We start from the raw sequence: 23878 nt of genomic DNA, 5'->3' as shown, positions 1-23878 counted from the left end.
AATATTGCTCAATGTGATACACCACATTAACAAAATGAAGAACAAAAACCACAGGATCATCTCAGCTGATGCAGAAAAAGTATTTGACAAGATTCAACACCCTTTCATGATAAAAAACATTTAAACTAGAAATAAAAAGAAACTGTCTCAATATAATAAAGGCCATATATATAAAGGCCACAGTGAACATCATACTCAGTGATGAAGCCTGAAAGCTTTTTCTATAAGATCAGGAACAAGACAAGGACACCCACTTTTGCCACTTGTATTCAGCATAGTACTGGAAGCCCTAGCGTATAGCAAGTAGGCAAGAAAAATAAATAAAAGGTGTCCAAATTGGAGGAAAGAAGTAAAATTATCTCTGCAAACGATGTGATCTTATATGTAGAAAACCCTAATGATGCCTCAAATGGACTCACCAAAGTGACAGGGTAGATATAAAATCAACACACAAAAATTAGTTGCATTCCTATACACTAGTGAGGAACAACCTACAAAGGAAATTATGAAACAAATCCATTTACAATAGCATTAAAAAGAATAAAAAACTTATGAATAAACCTAACTACCAAGGTGAAAGACGTGCACACTGAAAACTACCAAACACTGCTGAAAGAAATTAAAGACACAAATAAATGCAAAGACGTCCTGTATTCATGGATTAGATGACTTAATATGTTTATGTCAATACTACCCAAAGTGATCTACAGAGTCAAAGCAATCTTTATCAACATCCCAATGACAGGGAGTTCCCTGGTGGCCTAGTGGTTAGGATTATGGGCTTTCACTGCCATGGCCCAGGTTCAATCCCTGGTCAGGGAACTGAGATCCCGCAAGACGCACGGCACAGCCAAAACAAACAAACAAACAAACAAACAAAACCCAATGACAGAAATATTTCATTTCATATTTATTTATTTAATATTAGTTTCAGAAATAGAAAAATGCATCCTAAAATTCTTAATGGAATCTCAAAGGATCTGGGAATAGTTAAAACCATCTTGAAAAACAACAAATTTGGGGATCTCATACTTCCTGATTTCAAAACCCATTTGAAAGCTACAGTAATCAAAACAGTGTGGTAGTGGCATAAAGACAGACATATAGACCAATGGAATAGGAAAGAGAGCCCCCAAATAAACCTTCACATATATGGTCAAGTGATTTTTTTACCAAGGTGCCAAGACCATTCAATGGGAAAAGGACAGTCTTTCAATAAATGGTGCTGAGGGCTTCCCTGGTGGCGCAGTGATCGAGAGTCCGCCTGCTGATGCAGGGGACGCGGGTTCGTGCCCTGGTCCGGGAAGATCCCACATGCCGCGGAGCGGCTGGGCCCGTGAGCCATGGCCACTGAGCCTGCGCGTCTGGAGCCTGTGCTCCGCAACAGGAGAGGCCACAGCAGTGAGAGGCCCGCGTATCGCAAAAAAAAAAATAAATAAATAAATGGTGCTGAGAAAACTGAATGTCCATGTGAAAAAGAATGAAGATGGACCTTTACCTTATACCACACATAAAAATTAACTCAAAAATGGACCAAGGACCTAAATGTAAGAGCTAAAACTATAAAATTCTTAGAGGAAGTTTCATGAGATTGGATTTGGCAATGCTTTCTTGGATATGACACCAAAAGAACTGAAAACAAAAGTAAAATCAGATATATTAGGTTATACATCAAATTTAAAAACTTGTACATCAAAGGACACAATCAACAGAATGAAAGGGCAACCTACAGAACGACAGAAATTATTTGCAAATCATATATCTGATAAAGGGTTAATATCCAGAATATATAAAGAACTACAACTCAGTAACAAAATACCAAACAACCCTATTTAAAAATGGTCAAAGGACTTGAAAGGACGTTTCTTTAAAGAAGACATGCAAATGGCCAAGAAACACAGGAAAATATGCTCAACATCACTAATCATCATGTAAATGCAGATCAAAACCTCAATGAGATACCATAAGCCAATCACAAAAAGACAAATACCATATGATTCCAGTTATTTGTGGTACCTAGAACCATTCAATCCACAGAAACAGAAAGTAGAATGATGGTTCCCAGGGGATAATGGAAGAGAGGAAAAGAGTTGTTGTTTAATGGGTATAGAGCTCCAGTTTTGCAAGATAAAAGGTTTTGGAGATTGGGTGCACAGCAATGTGAACTTAACACAACTGCACTGTACACTGAGAAATGGTTAAGCTGATGAAATTTACATGTTTTTTTAAACTACATTTCTTCAAAGAAGACATACAGATGGCCAACAGGCACATGAAAAGATGCTCCACATCACTGATCATCAGGGAAATACAAATCAAAACCACCACAAGATATCACCTCCCACCTGTCAGAATGACTATTATCAAAAAGACAAGAAATAACAAGTGTTGACGAGGGTGTGGAGAAAAGGGAACCCTCGTGCACTGTTGGTGGGAATGTAACTGCTTCAGCCACTGGGGAGAAACTATGGAAAGTCCTCAAAAACTTAAAAAATAGACCTATCACATGATCCAGCAATTCCACTCCTGGGTATTTATCCAAAGAAAACAAAAACACTAATTAGAAAAGATACATGCACCCCTATGCTCACTGCATTATTTACAATAGTCAAGATACGGAAGCAACCCAAGTGCCCATCAACAGATGAATGAACAGATAAACAAGATGTGGTACATATATACACAATGGAATATTACTCAGTCATAAAAAAGAATGAAATCTTGCCAGTTGCGACAATATGCATGGACCTAGAGGGTATTTTGATAAGTGAAGTAAGTCAGACAAAGGCAAATACTATACGATTTCACTATGATTTCTATGATTTTATAAATGTGGAATCTATAAAACAAATGAACAAACATAACTAAAAAGAAACACATTACAGAGAACAAACAGCTGGTTGCCAGAGGGAGGCAGGGTGGGGGAGGAAAGAAATAGGTGAGGGATATTAAGAGATACAAAGTTCCAGTTGCAAAATAAATGAGTCACTGGTATGAAGTGTACAGAGTGGGGAATATAGTTAATAACTATGTAATATCTTTGTATGGTGACACATCATAACTAGACTTGTCTTGGTGATCATTTTGAAACGTATAGAAATATTAAATTACTATATTCTGTATCAGAAACTAACATAGCATTGTAGGTCCATTATACTTCAAAAACAATCAAACAAACAAATTCATAGACAGAGATCAGATTTGTGGGAACCAGAGGCCGAGCTGGGGAGAATTGCAGGAAGGTAGTCAAAAGGTACAAACTTCCAGTTATAAGATAAATAAGTACTAGGGATGTGATGTGCAGCATGATAAATACAGTTACCACTGCTGTGTGTTATATGTGAAAGTTATTAAGAGAGCAATCTCAAGAGTTCTCGTCACACCATTGTTTTCTATATCTTTAACTCTGCATCTATAAGAGATGACAGTGTTCATTAAACTTCTTGTGATAGTCACTTCATGATGTATGTAAGTCAAATCATTATGCTGTGCACCTTAAACCTATACACTGCTGTATGTCAACTATATCTCAATAAAACTGGAAGAAAAAGAAATAAATAAAAATGGTTAAGACAGTACAATTTATGTTACATGTATTTTACTACAATTAAAAAAACCAAAGCAAAACACTGACAACATCAAATGTTGTCAAGGATGTGCAGCTACAGGAACCCTCATTCACTGCTGGTGGGAAATTAAAATGGTGCAGCCACTTGGAAGACAGTTAGGCAGCTTCTTACAAAACTGAACATGCTCTCACCATACGATCTAGCAACACTTCTCTTTGGTATTTATCCAAATGAATTGAAAACTTATGTCTGCACAGAACAACTTGATTTAGAATTGCCAAAACTTGGAAGCAACCAAGATGTCTTTCAGTAGGAGAATGGATAAACTGCGGCACATCCAGACGGTGGAATATTCTTCAGCTCAAAGAAGAAATGAACTACCAAGCCATTAAAAGACATGAGAAAAACCTTACATGTATATTACCAAGTGAAAGAAACCAACCTGAAAAGATTACACACTGCATGATTCCAACTATATGACTTTCTGGAGAAGGCAAAACTATGGAGAGAGTAAAAAGATCAGTGGTTGCCAGGGGTTAGAGGAGAGAGAGGGATGCATAGGTGGAGCACAGAGGATTTTCAGGCCAGAGAGACTACTGTGTATGATAGTAGAATTGTGGATACGTGCAATCATACATTTTTCAAAACCCACTGAATATGAACACTAAGGGTGACCCCTAATGTAAACTGTGGACTCTGAGTGACGATGGTGTGTAGGTTCATCAGCTGTAACAAATGCAGCACCGGCTGCAGGATGCTGAGAGTGAGGGCGGCTGTGTGTTTGGGTGGCAGCGGGTAGCAGAGAGAACGTGGGAATGCTCTGCACTTTCCGCTCCACTCTGCAGGGAACTGCTCTAAAAAATAAAGTCTATTAAAAATAAATTCACATCACATAAAATTAACCACTAGCCATTTTAAAGTGTACAATCAGTGGCATTTAGTACATTCACAGTGTTGTGTGACCGGCACCTCTATCTAGTTGTAGACATTTCACCACCACCACCACAAGGCAGTTCCTACACAGTTACTCCCCAGCCGTTTCCCCTGAGCCGCTGACAACCACGAATCTAACTTCTGTCTCTATGAATTTGTCTAATCTGGACATTTCATACAAGGAGAATCATATAACACATGGCCTCTTACAACAGACTTCTTTCACTTCACGTTTTTTAAAATTTATCCATGTGGTAGTATGTATCAGTACTTCATTCCTTTTTAAGACTGAATACTGTTCTATTGTATGTACAGACCACATCTTCTTTACCCATTCATCAGCTGACAGACACATGGGTTGTTTCCACCTGTTGGCTATTGTAACCCGTGCTGCTAAGACCTTGCCTGTACAAGTCTTTGTCTGACTATCTGTAAAGGATTATTCTCTTAATGCCACATCCCTCCCTGCCCTTAGATGAGTGAAAGCAAAGCAGATAAGTGAAAGAAGGGAACAGAAATAAAATTAACATGTAAATATCAAATTAATAATATTTACAGTCCTGACTATTTAAATTAATAATATTTAAGAAACACCTGTATTAACATACTTTATCTCATATACCTTTATAATTCTGATGTAGACTTTATCACCTGTGTTTCATAGATCAGTAAAGCGAGACTTGAAAGGTTAAATAATTTGTCCATGTTCAAACAGCCGGTGAGGGTCAGCCAGCCATGGACTCCAAGTTTTCCAGACCCCACGCTGCCTCTCCCATCAAACTAGCAGTAGAGGTGAGAGAATGGGTGAGAAGTACACTGCCTTGATAAGTAATTCCCACTAAACGCTTACCTTGGTAAAGTCATCACGTAGAAGCTAATGGTTCAACAACCCTGGCTGTAACCACAAACTCAAAGAACCAAAGAGAGGCGATGACGTGGTTTCTCTGTGTGTGTATAGACCGGTCACCAGGGTCACTCCAGGCCCTTCCCCTCAGCTTATTCTCTGAAAGGACGCAGCTGCTCCAGCCCCTACCTGCCCCCAACCCAGTGGACCTGGACGTAACTCACATCTCAGAGTGGGCCCAGGTGTGCACGTACCTGGGGCCGGGCGCCTGGCCCTCTCCTCGGCGAGTCCCTGCAGACACTGGTCCCGCTCTTCCCGCAGCACCTGCAGCACAGTGCACAGCCGAGGGAGGGCTCCCACCTGCAAGCCCAAAGCCGAGAATGTTCATCACTGCCACGAAGCTGAGTCTAGTACGCAGGGAAGGGCCAGACAATGGAGACTCAAAACGCGGAAGACAAACTAGTGAATATAACAAAAACAGAGCGTGCTCACAGATACAGACAACAACCTTGTGGTTACCAGCAGGGAGAGGGAAGGAGGGCAAGCTAGGGGCAGGGCAGTAAAAGGTACAAACCGCTAGGTATAAAATAAGCTACAAGGATACGTTGTGCAACACGGGGAATGGAGCCCATATTCTACAATAACTATAAATGGAGCATAACCTTTAAAAATTGTGAATCACTAAGTGTACACCTAGAGCCTATACAGTATCGTACAGCAACTATACTTCAATAAAAAAGACTTCTAAAAAAAGTAATGTAAATTAGAGACTTTGGTTAACGTAGCAATATTAGCTCATCAATTTTAACAAATGTACCACTTTTATGCAAGACATTAGTAATAGGAGACACTGGAGAGGAAGGGTTGAGGGAGTATATGGTAATTCTTTGTACTTTCTGCAGAATTTTTCTGTAAACCTAAATCCTCTCAACAAAATAAATTATATTAATTTAAAAAAATAAGTGGGAGGAATCAGTTCACCTAGTTTAAAGACTCGCTGTATAGCTACAGTAATCAAAACAGCAAGGTATTAGTAGAGGAATAGGCAATGGTGTTAGAGCGACTGGACAGCTACAGATAACAAAATGAACCTTGAACTAAGACTCATACCTTGTACAAAAATTACCTCAAAATGATTATGGACTTGAGCGCAAAACATTAAACTAAAACTTTTAGAAAAAAACATAGAAAATCTTCAAGATGTAGGGCCAGGCAAAGATTTCTTATACTTGACACCAAAAGCACGATCCATAAAAAGAAAAATTGATAAATTGGATTTCATCAAAATTAAAAACTTTTGCTCCAAGAAAAACCATGTTAAGAGGATGAAAAGGCAAGCTACAGGTGAGGAGACGATATTTGCAATCCGCAAATTAGAACTAATATCTAGAACAGACAGAGAACATTCAAAACTCAATAGTAAACAAATTAAAAAATCTATTTAGGGACTTCCCTGGTGGCGCAGTGGTTAAGAATCCGCCTGCCAGTGCAGGGGAAGCAGGTTCGATCCCTGGTCCAGGAAGATCTCACATGCCGCGGAGCAACTAAGCCCACGCGCCACAGCTACTGAAGCCTGTGTGCCCTAGAGCCCACAAGCCACAACTACTGAGCCTGCGCTCTAGAGCCTGTGAGCCACAACTACTGAGCCTGTGTGCTGCAGCTACTGAAGCCCACACACCTACAGCCTGTGCTCCACAACAAGAGAAGCCACTGCAATGAGAAACCCACGCACCGCAAAGAAGAGTAGCCCCTGCTCGCCACAACTAGAGAAAGTCCGCATGCAGCAATGAAGACCCAACATGGCCAAAAAAAAAAAATCTATTTAGAACATAGGCAAAATGCATGAAAAGACATTTCAGAGAAGACACACAGATGGCAAATAAGCACATGAAAAGATGTTCAACATTATTAGCTATTAGGTAAATGCAAACTGAAATCGTAATGTGATATCACTACATGCTTATCAAAATATCTAACATAAAAAATGACAACAATGCTGGCAAGGTTGTGGTGAAACTAGGTCACGGACAAATTGCTGGTGGGACTGTAAAATGAGACAACCACTCTGGAAAACAGGTTGACAGTGTCTTAAGAAAAGCTAAACATGCAACTACCATATGACCCAGCCATTGCACTCTTGGGCATTTACCTCAGAGAAGTGAAAACTTATATTCACAAAAAAACTTGTACACTACTATTTGTAGCAACTTTATTCCTAACAGCCCAAAACTGTAACAGTCCAGATGCCTTTCAATGGGTAAATGGTTAAACAAACTATGGTACATCCATACTATGAAATTCTACTCAGCAATAAAAAGGAACAAAGTAGTAATACATGGACCAACTTAAATGAATATCCAGAGACATACGCTGAATGAAAAAAGCCAATCCCAAATGGTTACATACTGTATGATTCCATTTATATAACATTCTTTTTTTAATTTAATTATTTTATATTGGGGTATAGTTGATTTACAGCCTTTGTGTTAGTTTCAGGTGTACAGCAAAGTGATTCAGTTATACGTGTGTCCGTTCTTCTTCAGATTCTTTCCCCTTACAGGTTATTACAGAGTACTGAGTAGCGTTCCCTGTGCTGTACAGTAGGTCCTTGTTGGTTATCTATTTTATACAGAGTCGTGTGTATATGTTAGTCCCAAACACCTAATGTATCCCTCCACCTCCTTTCCCCTTTGGTAACCGTAAGTTTGTTCTCTATGTCTGTGAGTCTGTTTTGTAAATACATTCATTTGTATCATTATTTTTAGATTCCACATCATTTATATAACGTTCTTGAAACAGCAAAATTATATCAATAGAAATGGAGACCCTATTAGTGGTTGTCAGGAGTGAAGGGAGGGAGGTGTGACTCTAACAGGGCACCACGCAGGGTCCTCAGGGTTGCAGACTTGTTTTGCACCTTGACTGGATCAACGTCAGTGTCATAGCTGGTCAGTCAAACCCCGGCTCACTTGCAAACACTAAGAAAGAAGTAAACATGCATTGCTATGTGCCACTAAGTTTCTGTGACTGTTACACAGCACAGCTGACTGGGTAGGAGTGACGTTTCCTGAAAGTGGGTGGCCATGTGCGTTGCTGGAAATGAAGAAAGGGGCGCTGCAGCAAAGAGGGTCCTGAGAGCGATGGAGCAAGATGAGGAAGGAGGGAACACCTACAATGGGAACCTCTCCAAGAAAAATTTAACTTCCTTTGTGTTTTTCCCTGGGACTATGGAAAAATAAACATCAGAAGACAGTGTAACTTTTCCTTTTCATTCTACATTTCTTTTTAAGTTGTAGTCAAATATACATAACATTTACCATTTTAACCATGGTTCAGTGTACAAAGTTGTACAATGATCACCCCTATCCATCTCCAGGACTTTTCAACTGTCCCAACAGAAACTCTGTATCAATTAAATAGTAACTACCCGTTACCCTTCCTGGAGCCCCTGGTAACCTCTATTCTACTTTCTGATTCTATGTATGTGTCTGTTCTAGGTACTTCATGTAAGTGGAGTCATGCAATATCTGCTTTTTTGTGTCTGGCTCATTTCACATCCACAGTGTAGCATCTATGAGAATTTCATTCCTTTTTAAGGATGAATACTATTCCATTGTATGGACAGACCGCACTTTGTTCATCCATTCATCGCTGGGTTGTTTCCAGCTCTTGGCTACTGTGAATAATGCAGCCAGGAACAGAGGTGTACAAATATCTTTTCGAGTCCCTGCTTTGATTCTTCTGGGTACATACCCAGAAGCACAATGTGTGGATCGTACGGTAATTCTGTGTTTACTGTTTTAAGAAACCACCACACTGTTCTCCACAGCAGCTGCCCCGTTTTGCCTTCCCGCCAGCCATGTACAGAGTTCTAATTTCTCTAGGTCCTCATCAGCCTTTGTTATTCTGTGTTAATAATATGCATCTTAGTGGGTACAAAGTGGATCATCCCACATTTCTTTTACCCTTATCCTTCCATTAAAATTGAATAAACTGGGACTTCCCTGGCGGTCTAGTGGTTAAGACTCCATGCTGCCAATACAGGGAGCCAAAAAATATTTTTAAAGACAGAAAAGAAAAATAAAAGATGAAGAAGAAAAAAACTATCCTCTATAGTTCACCCCCTTTAAAAAAATATTAAATATAATTTTACTTAAAATTCACAGGAGGAGAAACAAGTGAAGGTGAAAGTATTGCTAAAATTTATATGAAATTTTCCTCAAGAGCTATTAGTACTGAAAAGTTCCCTTTAAACAGTGTTTAAAAATCAAGTTGGTCTTTGTCTCTTAGGGGAAAACATAGGCAGAACACTGTATGACATCAATCACATCAAGATCCTTTCTGACCCACTGCCTAGAGAAATGGAAATAAAAACAAAGATAAACAAATGGGAGCTAATGAAACTTCAAAGCTTTTGCACAGCAAAGGAAACCATAAACAAGACCAAAAGACAACCCTCAGAATGAGAGAAAATATTTGCAAATGAAGCAACTGACAAAGGATTAATCTCTAAAATTTACAAGCAGCTCATGCAGCTCAATAGCAAAAAAACAAAGAATCCAAAAATGGGCAGAAGACCTAAATAGACATTTCTCCAAAGAAGATATACAGACTGCCAACAAACACATGAAAGGATGGTCAACATCACTAATTATTAGAGAAATGCAAATCACAACTACAATGAGATATCATCTCACACCGGTCAGAATGGCCATCATCAAAAAATCTACAAACAATAAATGCTGGAGAGAGTGTGGAGAAAAGGGAACCCTCCTGCACTGTTGGTGGGTGGGAATGTAAACTGATACAGCCACTATGGAGAACAGTATGGAGGTTCCTTAAAAAACTAAAAATAGAATTACCATATGACCCAGCAATCTCACTACTGGGCATATACCCTGAGAAAACCATACTTCAAAAAGAGTCATGTACCACAATGCTCACTGCAGCTCTATTTACAATAGCCTGGAGATGGAAACAACCTAAGTGTCCATCGACAGATGAATGGATAAAGAACATGTGGCACATATATACAACGGAATATTACTCAGCCATAAAAAGAAACGAAATTGAGTTATTTGTAGTGATGTGGATGGACCCAGTCTGTCATACAGAATGAAGTAAGTCAGAAAGAGAAAAACAAATACCGTATGCTAACACATATATATGGAACCTAGGGGAAAAAAATGGTCATGAAGAACCTAGGGGCAGGACAGGAATAAAGATGCAGACATAGAAAATGGACTTGAGGACACGGGGAGGGGGAAGGGTAAGCTGTGACAAAGCGAGAGAGAGGCATGGACATATATACAGTACCAAACGTAAGGTAGATAGCTAGTGGGAAGCAGTTGCATAGCACAGGGAGATCAGCTCGGTGCTTTGTGACCGCCTAGAGGGGTGGGATAGGGAGGGTGGGAGGGAGGGAGACGCAAGAGGGAAGAGATATGGGAACATATGTATATGTGTAACTGATTCTTTGTTATAAAGCAGAAATTAACACACCATTATAAAACAACTATACTCCAATAAAGATGTTAAAAAAAAAAAAACAGCCCTATTCGTTTTCCCCTGGAGCCCTCCCTCCCCCAGACCTCCTTCCTCTTCCCAACACCGGCCTGTGGTTTTGGGGGCCGCTCCCCACTCCCCCGGCCAGAGTTCCATTTCCTGGACTCCCTTTTTCTTTACTCTTCTTCCTTGTTTTACAGAAGCACGTTCTCTAGTAAACTTCCTAAGAAAGCACACAGAGGAAGTAAATTTTTGAATCTCTGAAGGAGTGAAAAAGCTCTTATTCACTTGAGTAATTATCCAATTAATTAATAATTTGGGGATAGAAAAGTCCAACCTGCAGAGAGAGAAAATAACGAGGCAGACCCCAAAATAAGAGAGGAAAGATGTTAAGAGAGGGTTCTGTTAGCTATTTTGGGCTCTTAAATCCGAAAAGGTAAAATCTGGGAGGAGATACAATGAAAACCTGTTGAATTCTGAAGGAGGTGAAGAAACGCAGCATCACTTTGCTCATCACACTTTACAATATAATGACTCACCTGCCAACATTGAGACCGGAAAGGAATAGTTTCAAGGGGAAAACAAGAGAAATACTAGTCTAGTTTATAGGATGAGAAAGAAAAAGAGGGAACTCGATCGTACAATCAGTTCGAAGCACAAAACGTCATCAAACACTTACTGGGCCCCCAGAATGCCCCGTGATCAAAGGCGAATGGACGCGGGTCCTGCTCCCGGAGCTCACCGGCTCCAAGGAGTCAGAGTGGCCCGAGGCGGGAGCGCGTGGGCAAGGCAGCCACCAGGTCACGATGGACCACCAGCAGCGGCAGGGGCCCCCGGGAGGCGCCTGCACCCGAGAAGTCATCCCCACAGAGCGGAGAAGATGCGGACGGACGAGACGGAGCCGGCAGGGGCCTGAGGGCCGGCTGAGGGCAGGGCCGGCGTGGCTCCCATGATGCGTCTGCTCTGGGTGCCTCGACAGCTCCAAGAACAGGGAAAACAAGGAAAGGAGACGTAGGCCTGGGAGCTGAGGTGAGAGAAGTGTGGTTGAGCAAGACTGGGTTTGTGACGCGGTAAGACGACCAAAGAAGCTCACACGGTAAGACGGAGCAGCTCCAGAAGATCAAGGGCCAGAGACAGGGCCTCGGGGAACGACCCCCACAGGCTGGGAATAAGAGCGTAAGGAAGGACCACGCCAAAGGACGGACCTTGCACGAGGAGGAGCCAGCCGCGCGAGGAGGAGCCAGCCGCGCGAGAAAGAGTCAGCCACGCGAGAGGAGCCAGCCACGCGAGAAGGAGTCAGCCACGCGAGAGGAGCCAGCCACGCGAGAGGAGGGGCCTAGCCACTGGAGGAACCATTGCGAGAGGGGGAATGTCTCGAGAGGCGTAGTGGGACCAGCGAAAGGTAGGAGCCAAGGCGGGGAAAGGGTCAGGGTGTCCTGGCACGGAATGATTCCAAGAGCCTGGGGTCCCATGGGTGTCCTGCCCAGTTTGACCAGGACAGTCTGGGTGTGCGCCTGCTGCCTTGATCTTGTTATTCATTAACGCCCAGCGCCTCTCATCAGTCACGTGGTCCCCGGGTAGACCAAAGACTGCACCCTGTCTAGTGAATGTGGCAACACAGGCCCTGGTGACTGAAGCCTGTGCGTGGCGGCTGGGAGCTAGGGTGCGGCTGGCTGAGAAATGGGCGGAGGTGGAGGCAGGGGTCGTGGACACTTCTTCTAAGATGACGCTGGCCGTAAGACGTCAGAGATGGAACTGTGGCCAGAAGGCCCAGAGTGCAGGGGGAGGACCCTGTGCCACCAGGCTTGGCAAGGTTGAGCAGCTGATGGAAAAAGCCAGTCAAGAGGAGGACAGTGAGGACTGGGCTGCCTCTGTGTCGTCTCAGGACACAAGTCACTGAGCATGGTAGGGGTGGGGTGGAAGCACAGGTGTAGGGATGGCCGTGGGCTGGAGCAGACCCTCTGTTCCGCCTGGATGTGTTATGGACAGGATATCTGTGTCCCCCAACGAATACATTGGTGCCCTAACCCCGGGTGTGGCTCTGTTTGGAGCCGGGCCCATAACGAGGTAATTAAGGTCAAATAAGGTCCAAGGGGTTGGGGCCCGGATCTGATAGGTTCGTGTCCTTATGAGAAGAGACACCCGAGGGCTCACTCTCTCTCTCTGCCCGCTCAGAGGAAAGGCCATGTGAGGATAAGGCAGCTGTCTACAAGCCATCTAGGGAGGGAGGGCTCCCCAGAACCCGACCATGCTGGCCCTGGATCTGGGACTTCCAGCCTCCAAAACTATGAGAAGATAAACGTCCACTGTTTAAGGCCCCCAGTCTGTGGTGCTCTGTTATGGCAGGAGGAAGGGCACAGGAGGATACAATTCAGACACCTCTGTGAGAGCAAGATGTTGCTCAGAGGAAGTTCATTCCCTGACTCTCAGGAAATGGAAGGTAGACCCGGTCTGTTGAAAATGAAAGAGGAGGTGGTGAGGTCAGAAATCTGAGAAGACACCAGGGGGAGCCTCTGGGAGCCAAGGTAAAGGGAACTGATGTGGGCCACGAAGGGATTCTGGAGAAGTCTGGAAAACTCAGGAATCCTGGCAGCACGCCGGGCAGGACATGATGCACCGGAGAGGTCCCTTCCCCAGAGGCCCCTTGGACTCTGTCAGACATGGCCTGTTGAAGCTGGGTGGGTCCCAGGAGATCCCTGTTTTCTCGTGTCCTCTCGAATGCTGGGCAGCCCTCTGTTTGTCATGTAAGCAAGCAGATAGGATCTGAGTGTTGTGGGGCTTGCCTTGGGCTGCAGGTTGTTCCAGAGCCCTAGCGAAGGTCAGTGGTGAGAAACCTCAGCTTGCTAAGGGCAGGGGTGCAGGCACCAAACCAGGGGCCACTGCAGGGGCCGCCCTGTGGGCAGAGCTCTAATGCTGGTTATGAAGTCTGCGCTTTCAACAAGGGGTGCCAGGAAGAAAGCTCTGCCCGTCCCTGGCATGCGGGGAATACTGGGGCTGGGACAGAGGGAGGGGAACTCTATAGCATCTCCTAAAAGGGGTGCCAAAGCCTGGAGGACTCCCCTAAACAGTGTGGGAAGCGCACCTTCTGTTGGACTTCGTGACCCCAGGCTCATCTCTGGCCCCCTCAATAAAATGCTGTGTGTAATCCAGTATTTTGTTTATGTTTTATGAAGCGATTAGATTAAACTGAAATTAGTGTCATTTTGCGGTGTGGGAGAGAATTTCATGACAGCGCCTTGGGCACCAGAAACCAGAGCGGCCTCTCCTTGGGAGCAGACGCACGTTCTGGCTAAGAACCGCTGGGTTTGGGTCCTCACGCCACCGTGTCCAGCTGGGTGACCTTGACCAATGGCTTCACCTCCCTCTGAGCCTCTGTTTCATGTGCACAGTGGGGATACTGGTTGTTGGTGTGAGAAGTAAATCAGACAGTGCCAGGAAGGGCTGAGCAGAGTACGTGGCGGGAAGCAGGCGCCCAGTAAGGGAAGCCTTCACCATCATCACCATCATCGTCATCAGTCACGCTAATCTAGGGGCAGTAAACCCTCAAAAAGAAACGCACAGATACTTCCTCAGAATATTGTCCAAAACTGCCAGTGACTTTCCTCTAAAAGGCCGCAGAAGCCAGATCCTCTGGTGACCTTTGCAGGCCTTCCTAAAATTCTGCTCACCCAGCTGCCACAGAGCTCGTCAGCCTCTGGGTCCAGACGCAGCCCTGAGAGGCGTGGGGACCACCATGTGTGCCAGATCCCCATCCTTGGAGTTTCTGTGTTTCTGAGCCGTCAACTGAGAAGGAATGAAGCGGGGGTGGTGGGGGGAAGGGAGGGTGGAGAAGCCCAAGGAACCCATGCCCTGCAGAAGTCTTCTTGTCTGGAAATGGGTCTCCATCGAGTACACCTGCTTCTGTCCTCTGGCTCAGATTCCCTGTCACCAACCCCACCACCCTGAATCCAACATCCAGAGACACCTGTTGTGAACCCTGTTTACGCATTTCCCCTGAAACATTACATTGAAGACAGTGGTTCTCAACCAGGGCAGTCTTGCCCTGCCTGCTCCCCGAGAGCATTTGGCAACGTCTGGAGGCACTTTGTGTTGGAACAACTGGCAGAGATGGCACTGGCTTCAGGTGGCTAGAGTCCGGGGACGCTGCTGGACAGCACACAAGGCACAAGACAGCACAGCCTCCGCCCCGCCCCGCCCCCTGTCTCCACGCCCTCGTTCCCTCCCGTGCCAGGGGACGGCCTAGCTCTCTTCCCAGCACCCCTTGTGAAAAGCCCAGGTTTAATATCCAGAATTACAGCGTCAAAGTTAAGAAACCCTGCTTGAAGGAAAAAGCAGCCCTGCACCCCGCTTGACTCAGGTTCTCGGATGGGCAGCTTGCCAGACGCCCTGGATTAAAGAGCCCTCCCCTGAGTGACTCCTCCCCCTTGCCTGACATATTTGTGTACAATTTTGTAAGCAACGATTGCTTTCAACATATCATGCTTCGCTACCTGTTGCTATATGAAACTGTCCCAGCTGAGGACAGCCACTATGGATAGCACCATCATTTCATTCACTCATTCATGCATTCAGCCCACACACACTCATTGACTCCCCCTTACGCTGGGACAGGCTCTAGGGATAAAGGATGAGCGACACTAAGGCTCAAGCTCGAAGTGAACATAGTGGGGAGGACAGATGTGCTGGTAAATAATGACAATAGCGTGCCAGGTAGAAGCCCTCATGAGAGACACGGGTGGGGACAGGCGAGGTGTGGCCAGGGTTTCCCACCCAGGTCTCAGAAAACTGCCCCATCAGCCATCAGCACTTGTTAGTCCACTGGCAAGGGACCCTCCCGACATCACCCTGTATGGAAAGGTGGGGGAGGGGATAGTAGTCAGCATTTGGCCTTAGTGACTGCCCCCCCCCAATCAGAAAGATGCCTATGATTTCCCTCAAGAGGGAGCACGGAATGAATAAGGAATTGTTTGAATGCCCTTCAGTTTCAAAATCGAATGTCTGACACCTCAAACAAACAGGAAAAAAAAAGCAGGGTTTCATAGGCTGGGAAATAGTCCAACCGAAGTAGGTCAGTTCCACTCCTATTTGTTGAAGGAGTTCTCTGCCAAGAAGTGTGAACCTCAGGTCTGGATAAGCCCATAAAATCACCAGAGAACCAAGACTGACACACAGGAACCCACCTCGAAGAACACAAAGTGGTACCGGCGTGGATGAAAATGAACGTAAAGACAAGGGGCGTCCCAGACAGAGCTCTGGGCCCTAGTCTCAGCGCTGCCACAAACCAACTGATGTGGAACAGGTCCCTGCTCTCTGTGGGTCTCAGTTTGCTCCCCTGTAAAAGGAGGTAACTGGACCAGGGCATAATAAAACATCCTTCCAAGGCACACAGAAGACTTGAACCAAGGGGAGGCTCTCCTTTCCCCTCTGTTTATTCCTGAGATGACACCGGGGTCCCCTCGAGATTAAAATGTAGGTTGAGCCTCAGTCCTGAAGCCCAGCTACCTGTCGATTTCTTCTGATAACCGCAGAGTTACTGCAGATACTTAAAAAGGAGGCTGGGAGGATCACCAAGAGGGAGCGGCTGCCTCCCAGCCCTGGGCACCGAATAACAACACACCTGGAGGCTGCACTGGGCTTCGAACTGTCCCCACCGTCTCAGGTGGCGTTTCCCCAAAGTGGGAGCTCAGACTAACGAGCGGGTGCTGTTGCCCTAGCACCTTCCAACTCCAGCCCTAGGACAAGAGGCTCCAAGTTACAAGCGAGCTGGGAACAGAGCCCCAAACCCCAGCCTGGATGCCACAGAGCCGCCCCTCCTGCGTGCCAACACTCCTGTCAGCTCGGGAGGCAGGTCTTTCTTGCAGTCAAACAGGATAGGACTACAGGAAGGCGAGGTCACTGGACGCCAGGAAGGACTTGCCCAGGACTGAGACTGCACACTCAGAAGTAGGTGCCCAAGTGCTCTCCCTGGGAAGTTTCTTGGGACAGAGGCCCCGGGGGCCAGTTTGGAAGGCTGGTGGGAAAGAGTGGTTCTGGAACCTGTGCGCCCACTTCCCAAGCCCCCGCCCTCGCTTCCAGCCAGCCAGTCTGGGTGCAGCCACTTTCCCATTCACAAATCCCACAGGGAGAGGCCCGGATTCCCTGGAGTTTCCGAGAAAGAAAGAAAAACACGCCACCCACTCCGCTGCCTTCTCGTTCTCGGCCAGCTCCTCCCTGGGCCTGGTTTGGGGAGACCAGCTGCTCCCAGGAGTCCCCAGACACACAGACATTGGGGAGCCAAACCCACAGGAGAGACGAGGGGGAGAGCCGCAGACGCGGTCCCATCACAGAACCAGCAGCTGCTGTGGCCAGAGCTTTCGGAGATCTTCCCATCCGCAGCCCGGTGTGTGTGCAAATGTCAAGGCTTTGGAGCAGACGGATTGGGTTCCAGTTGTCTTTTCTCGGGGCAAGATTTTTGGTCTTTCCAAGTCTGGCTTTCCTTGTCCGCAAAGTGAGGGTGAAAACATCAACCTCGAAAGGCGATGATGAGGTTTCAAGGAGATAACGCAGGCAAAGCGCCCGGCACACAAGACGCACGGCCAGGGGCGGCTCCAGAACTCCGCCTAGGAGGGCCCCGGAGGCGCAGCCCGGGAGGAAGGGGTGGGCTGGAGGGCATGGGGGTTATCTCAGCGCTCCCTGCGCCCGGGCTCACGCCGATGGTGTTTTGGAGGAGCGGGCCCTCCGGAGAGGAGCGGAGAGACATCGTAGCTGTGGGGGACGCATGTGGAGGAAGGGCTCCCACTCTCCAGCGGAAGATCGGCCCCCCACCCCCACCCCCACCCCCACCCCGCGTGGGACCCGCAGAGGCGCGCGTACTCACGGCGTGCGCAGCGCAGGCGAGCAGCAGCAACGGAGGCAGGAGGGCGTGCATGGTGCCGCGTGCGCTCCCTGGGCGCCCCGACGGCCGCCTGCCCGCGCGCACCGCCCGTTCCGGGCTCAGCGCTCCCCGCCTCCCCTCGGACCCTGGTCGGCCGCCGCGCCCCGGGGAGCCATGGCCGCACCCGGGACTTCGCCTCCTCGGACTAGGTGGCCGCGAGCCACGCCGCCCGGCCGGTTGATAAGTACGCGGCGCGGCGTGCGGTCCTCCGCCCACCGCGGCTGGCTGGGGGCCGGCGCGGAGGTCGGCGGCGGAAGAGGCAGAGGGAGGGCGCGGCCGCAGCGGCTCCCACGGGCTCGGCCTGCCCCGCCGCCACACCCCCGCGGACGGAAAGAGCCCTCCCCAAAGCCCGGGTCCGCCCCGCCGCCGCTGCGCGGCGTGCGCCACCTTTTCGAGCCTCTGTTCTCCTCCGGAACAACACGTCTAATAATACCCACCTACCTTCCGGTGAAAGAAGGTTGGGCGGGTGCCCTGGGACACAGCGGGCGCTGGGGAAATCGCTATGGCATCTGTTCTGGGGGGCAGCTACTCTATTTCCTATTTTCACTTTATTTTTCTGATTAGTTACACACGCTCATTCCAGAAAGTTGCACACCCATCACGCTGAGAAGCCTTTGATGAGCACGTGAGATGGAGGAAGACCATCCGGTGTACCCAGGCGTTTGGGGCTGTGCTGGAGGCTTTGTGCTTCCTGGTGTCCCCGGGAGGCTCTTTCAGCATCAGGCAGGTGTGCCCGGCAGCCGCTCATGCTGAGTCTGAGGCCTCAGATGTCCTGGAGGTTGGCTTTTGGCCTCTCAGTACAAGGCATCTTCAAATGGCTTTTGTAGACCCAAGTTTTCCTTCTTCTGCCCTGGTGCCCATTCCCTTTCCTCGTGTCTCTCCTATCTAGATCTTTCTCTCAGGCACTTCAAGTCCGTCAGCTCATTGAATTCCCCCCTCCCCCGACCCGCTCCCGCACACGTGGAGGTGAGGCGAGCTCTGCGTGATTGACGCATTTGGGATAAGGATTGGCCTGAGGTTCTGCGCGCGTGCACACACGCACGCACATGCACGCGCACGCACGTGCACGCACAGTGCTCCCACTAGCAGAGAGCCTATAACTGGATTGCCCTGGGCCAGGCTGTCATTGGAGGTCAAGGTTCTGACTGCCTTGATCCAGTGGTCAGTGGCAGGTGGTGGTTTTTATCTCATTCCAGCCCACAAGTATAAGCCACATTCTCCAACATTATCAGTGACAAACCCACTTGCCCACAAGTAGAAGCCATATGCTCCAAGACCAGCGTTATCACTAATTAAAGTGATATTGGACCCCATCTGTCTTAATCGTATTTCTCAACTGGTTCAAGATTCAGGCTGGAAAAAAAGTTACCAACTGGGTTTCCCTAAACCCTGACGTCATAAACGTGCATTAGAAAGTGCATGAGTTAAAGACGTGCCATTTTTACTGTATAGACTTTCATGTTACTTGAATAGTTTCTGTAACCACTGTGTGTATTGCTTTTTCGATGGAAGGACAAAAAAGGAAACAATGCAAGATGCAATCTGTGCTCTATACCGGAACCTCGTGAGTGCCAGTGAAAAAGCAAGACGACATTTGTTCTGGGCAGTTCAATCAATGGCCTGTGGCAAGCCATTCTTCCTTAAACAGGATGCTGTCTCTCAGAGTATCGAGAAAAAGATCTGAAATGCTCTGTGGGAAGCCGTGGATGCAGTCAGTGGCTTTGTAAAACCTGCCTGAGAAAACAATTTCAGAACAGGAGTGGAAGGGAGAAGGTAGGGAACTAACCATGTATTTAATACCCGCCATGTGCTAGGGAGTCTTTTAATAATTGGGGGTGTGTTACCATAGCCATTCCTCCAGGACTCAATGAGAGGCATTCACTTTCTCTGATGAATAGAATGGGAACTGGAGGGTTGGGGAAGGTAAACACTTGCCCCAGTAACACAGCCCAGGACTGAGCCCAAAGCCCCGGCCCTGCGTCCTTTGCGGGGCACTAGGATTTCTCTCAATCGTGAAGATGACTTCCTTACCCTCAGGGTTTCCAAAGCTCTTTTGCCTGCAGCATCTCCTTGGATCCTCGAAACAACTCCAGGGGTCGGTAGGACCAACGATCAGGGGCTGCAGGAGAGGAAGACCCCATGGCTCACATGGTTTCATTGAAGAGCTTAATGAAAGGACACCGTGCAGAGGTGTGGGCAGGACTGAGGGAACCGAGAGGGGACGTGAGGTGCCGGGCTCAGCCGCAGCGGGCCTGACAGGGGACGGAGACCCTCTCCTTGACCAAACGTTGGTCGGGCTCCTCTGAGCCTCTTCTCGACTAGGCTCTGACCTTGGCCCCGTCTGCCTTTGGCCTGCACGCCCAGCCTCAGCACGACTCCGACCGCCGGTCACTGGGAATCCTCCCCCCTTGAGGTCTGATTGAGCTCCTCTGCCCCCACCTTTGATGTCTAATCCCGCCCTGCCTTCAGCAAGAAGGCTGTTCTCTCAGTTTAGTGGGAAGTCTCCGTGCCTTGATGTCTCCTCTTAGCAGTCTTCCATCCGCTGCCGCCCTCACCCTGCTCCCTGGCTACGAACCCCCGCTTGTTCTTGCTGTACTGGAAGTTGAGCCCCAGCTCTCTACCCTATTGCAATGCCTCTGTTGTAACAGTCTTTTTTTTAATTAATTTTTATTGGAGTCTAATTGATTTACAATGTCGTGTTAGTTTCTGCTGTACATACAGCAAAGTGAATGATTTATACGTATACATATATCCACTCTTTTTAGATTTGGTACCCATATAGGTCATTACAGAATACTGAGTAGAGCTCCTTTTGCTATACAGTAGGTTCTTATTAGTTATCTGTTTTATATATAGTAGCATGTATAAGTCAATCCCAACATCCCAATATTATCCCTCCCTCCCCTTATCCCCTGGTAATCTGGATGTTTGTTCTTTGTACAGCCGTGACTCTACTTCTGTTTTGTAAGTAAGTTCATTTGTACCCGTTTCTTAGATTCCACATATAAGCAATATCATATGGTATTTGTCCTTCTCTGTCGGACTTAACATCACTTAGTATGACAATCTCTAGGTCCATCCATCCTGCTGCAAATGGCATTATTTCACTCCTTTTTATGGCTGAGTAATATGCCATTGTGTATATATACCACATCTTCTTTATCCATTCCGCTGTCGATGGACATTTAGGTTGCTTCCATGTCCTGGCTATTGTAACACTCTTGAATAAAGGCTTCCTTACCATTTTAACAAGAATCAGAATAATCTTCCTTTAACAAGGAGCAGAGAGAGAAAGCAGTGTCCCCCGAAGCTGGCAAGAGCTGCCCTTGGGAATGCAGCCCCTGTCACAACTGTGGCCTGGCAAGGGGTCAGGTTGGGATAAGTACCCTGACCTCTCCTCTGCCCGCAGAATCTCTTGGCAATCTCTTCCATCAGCTGGACCCAACCCAAAGCCAGAAACAAGGCAGACAGAGGGGGAAGAAACTGTCCACAGAGTTTAACCTCCTGCGTGGAGAAGGTAGGGATGAGGCAAAAGGAGAATAACCCCGCCTGGATATATCATTGTGCCCATTTAACAGATGAAGAAGCCAAAGTGGATGGGGCCAGAGGTCCAGATCACACAGGACTGTCTGTACTGAAATGCTGGTCTTTTGATTCCCAGCCCTGAGTTGTCTCCATCACGCTTATACCCCTTACACCTGAATCTAGTGATGGACAATCAGAGCAATGATTTACTATCCTTTCAAAGTCCTGGGGGCTACCTGGACTCGGCAGGCCGTTCTGGTTCGGGGTGTCTCACGTGGCTGCAGTCAGAGTCACCCTAAGACATGCTTCCTTGGATGGCTGGGGTTCCTCGGTGTCCCCCTCTATCTGCGTGGATCTCTGCGTACTCCCTACACATGGTCCCAGCGTCAGGCAGCCTCAGGGTGCCTGGGCTTCTTTTTTTTCTTTTAACTTATCTTTCATTTATTATTTATTTATTTATTTATTTATTTATTTTTGACCACACTGTGTGGCATGTGGGATCTTAGTTCCCCGACAACGGATCGATCCTGTGGCCCTTGCATTGGAAGCCCAGAGTCCTAACCACTGGACCACCAGGGAAGTCCCCTGCCTGGGCTTCTTACATTGTGGCTCTTGACCCCAAGGTGCTTGTCCCAAGAGAGAGCAGGTGGACAGTATACCGTAATTTATGACCCAGCCTCGGAGGTCATACAGTGCTGCTTCCGCTGCTTTCTGTTGTCTAGACAATCACAAAAGCCGGCCCCGGTTCTAGGCGAGGCAGAATAGATGCCGCCTCTCGATGGAAGAGTACGAAGATCCTGGAGGAGCATGTGAGACCCTAAGTACCGCTAGGTGGGATGTGGAAAGAAACTGTATGTCCACCCTCTGAATTCATTATAACCCTTACGAGCGACAGAGAGGGGCGTCTCTTTGATTTTGATGATTTTCTAGGTCTTCAGTCCTCTCCCTTTCTCCAAGTTACACTGCAGAGGTGGAGTAGGGTGTATAAACCTAAGTCATGGCCGCTTCAAACACTAGAAGTCATGTTCTCACAACAGCAGGTTCTCGCCTAGAACCGGGGCCGGCTTTTGTGATTGTCTAGACAACAGAAAGCAGCGGAAGCAGCACTGTATGACCTCCGAGGCTGGGTCATAAATTACGGTATACTGTCCACCTTCTCTCTCTTGGGACAAGCACCTTGGGGGTCAAGAGCCACGATGTAAGAAGCCCAGGCAGGGGACTTCCCTGGTGGTCCAGTGGTTAGGACTCTGGGCTTCCAATGCAAGGGCCACAGGATCGATCCGTTGTCGGGGAACTAAGATCCCACATGCCACACAGTGTGCTCAAAAGTAAATAAATAAATAAATAAATAATAAATGAAAGATAAGTTAAAAGTTACCCTGAAACTCTAATTCGAAAAGATATATGCGCCCCAACGTTCATAGCAGCGCTATTTACAGCAGCCAAGACGTGGAAGCAACCTAAGTGTAAGTGTCCATCGACAGAGGAATGGATAAAGGAGACGTGGTATATATAAACAATGGAATATGACTCAGCCATAAATAAAGAATGAAATAATGCCATTTGCAGCAACATGGATGGACCTAGACATCATACAAAGTGAAGTAAGTCAGAAAGAGAAAGACAAATACCGTATGATATCACTTATATGTGGAATCTAAAATATGATACAAATGAACTTATTTACAAAACAGAAACAGACTCACAGACATAGAAAACAAACATAAGTTTACCAAAGGGGAAAGCGGGGTGGGGGAAGGATAAATTAGGAGTTTGGGATTAGCAGATACAAACTACTATATATAAAATAGATAAACAACAAGGACCTACTGTACAGCATGGGAACTATACTCAATATTTTGTAATAACCTCTAATGGAAAAGAATCTAAAAAGAATATCTATCTATAAATTATATATCTGAATCACTTTGCTGTACACCTGCAACTAACACAACATTGTAAATCAACTATACTTCAATAAAAAAATTTTTTTAAGTTACCCTGAGGATGGGAGATCCTGTATTTGGTTCCAGGGTAACTTATTCCCTAACTGTTTCATACAGATATTCTTATCACCCCTGTAAGGCAGAGTGTAAGGCTGAATACTGAAGGGCACCAGAACGTCACCCCAAATATGCCACTTTGGCATAAGGATTCTTTTGAGCTAAAGGGAATTGAGAACCAGCAGACACAGGAAAAGCTTTTCACCTCCCCAGAACTGCCCAAAAGTAAAGTACAAAGGTGCCCTTTTGTAAAGGAAACGTCCATTTATAAGAAGTCTCTGTAGCAGGAAGAGAGCTACTCCTCAAGACAAGCCTTATCACCTGAGAGAGTCTTCCCTGCACAGCCAGACAAACCTCATTCACCATCCAGCCACCCCTCCTTCCTAGCTCACCTCCCCACCCAGAAGCCCCGAAACCACTTTTCCTTTGTTTAGCCTGAGATGGTATATAAACCTCAATCATCTGGGGACTTCCCTGGTGCCCAGTGGTGAAGACTCCGCGCTCCCAAAGCAGGGGAGCCGAGTTCGATCCCTGGTCAGGGAACTAGAGCCCACATGCCGCAACTAAGACCTGGCGCAGCCAAATA

General features: G+C 46.8%; 1 protein-coding gene across 1 annotated transcript in view; it reads right to left on the bottom strand.

The window, feature by feature from the left end:
• The window catches only part of SCTR (secretin receptor), a gene marked incomplete at its 5' end in the record, with an annotated part of 62177 nt that extends 44419 nt beyond the window's left edge, over window positions 1-17758 (bottom strand). The window contains 2 exons of the mRNA XM_079710718.1: window positions 5601-5706; window positions 17708-17758. Coding sequence (XP_079566844.1) covers window positions 5601-5706; window positions 17708-17758 — 157 coding nt within the window. The remainder of the gene's footprint in view (window positions 1-5600; window positions 5707-17707) is intronic.
• Between the last annotated feature and the right edge of the window lie 6120 nt (window positions 17759-23878).

The sequence above is a fragment of the Hyperoodon ampullatus genome (genome assembly GCF_949752795.1).
Source record: "Hyperoodon ampullatus genome assembly, chromosome: 8".
NCBI lineage: Eukaryota > Metazoa > Chordata > Mammalia > Artiodactyla > Ziphiidae > Hyperoodon > Hyperoodon ampullatus.
This window is presented reverse-complemented; position numbering and strand designations above follow the sequence as displayed.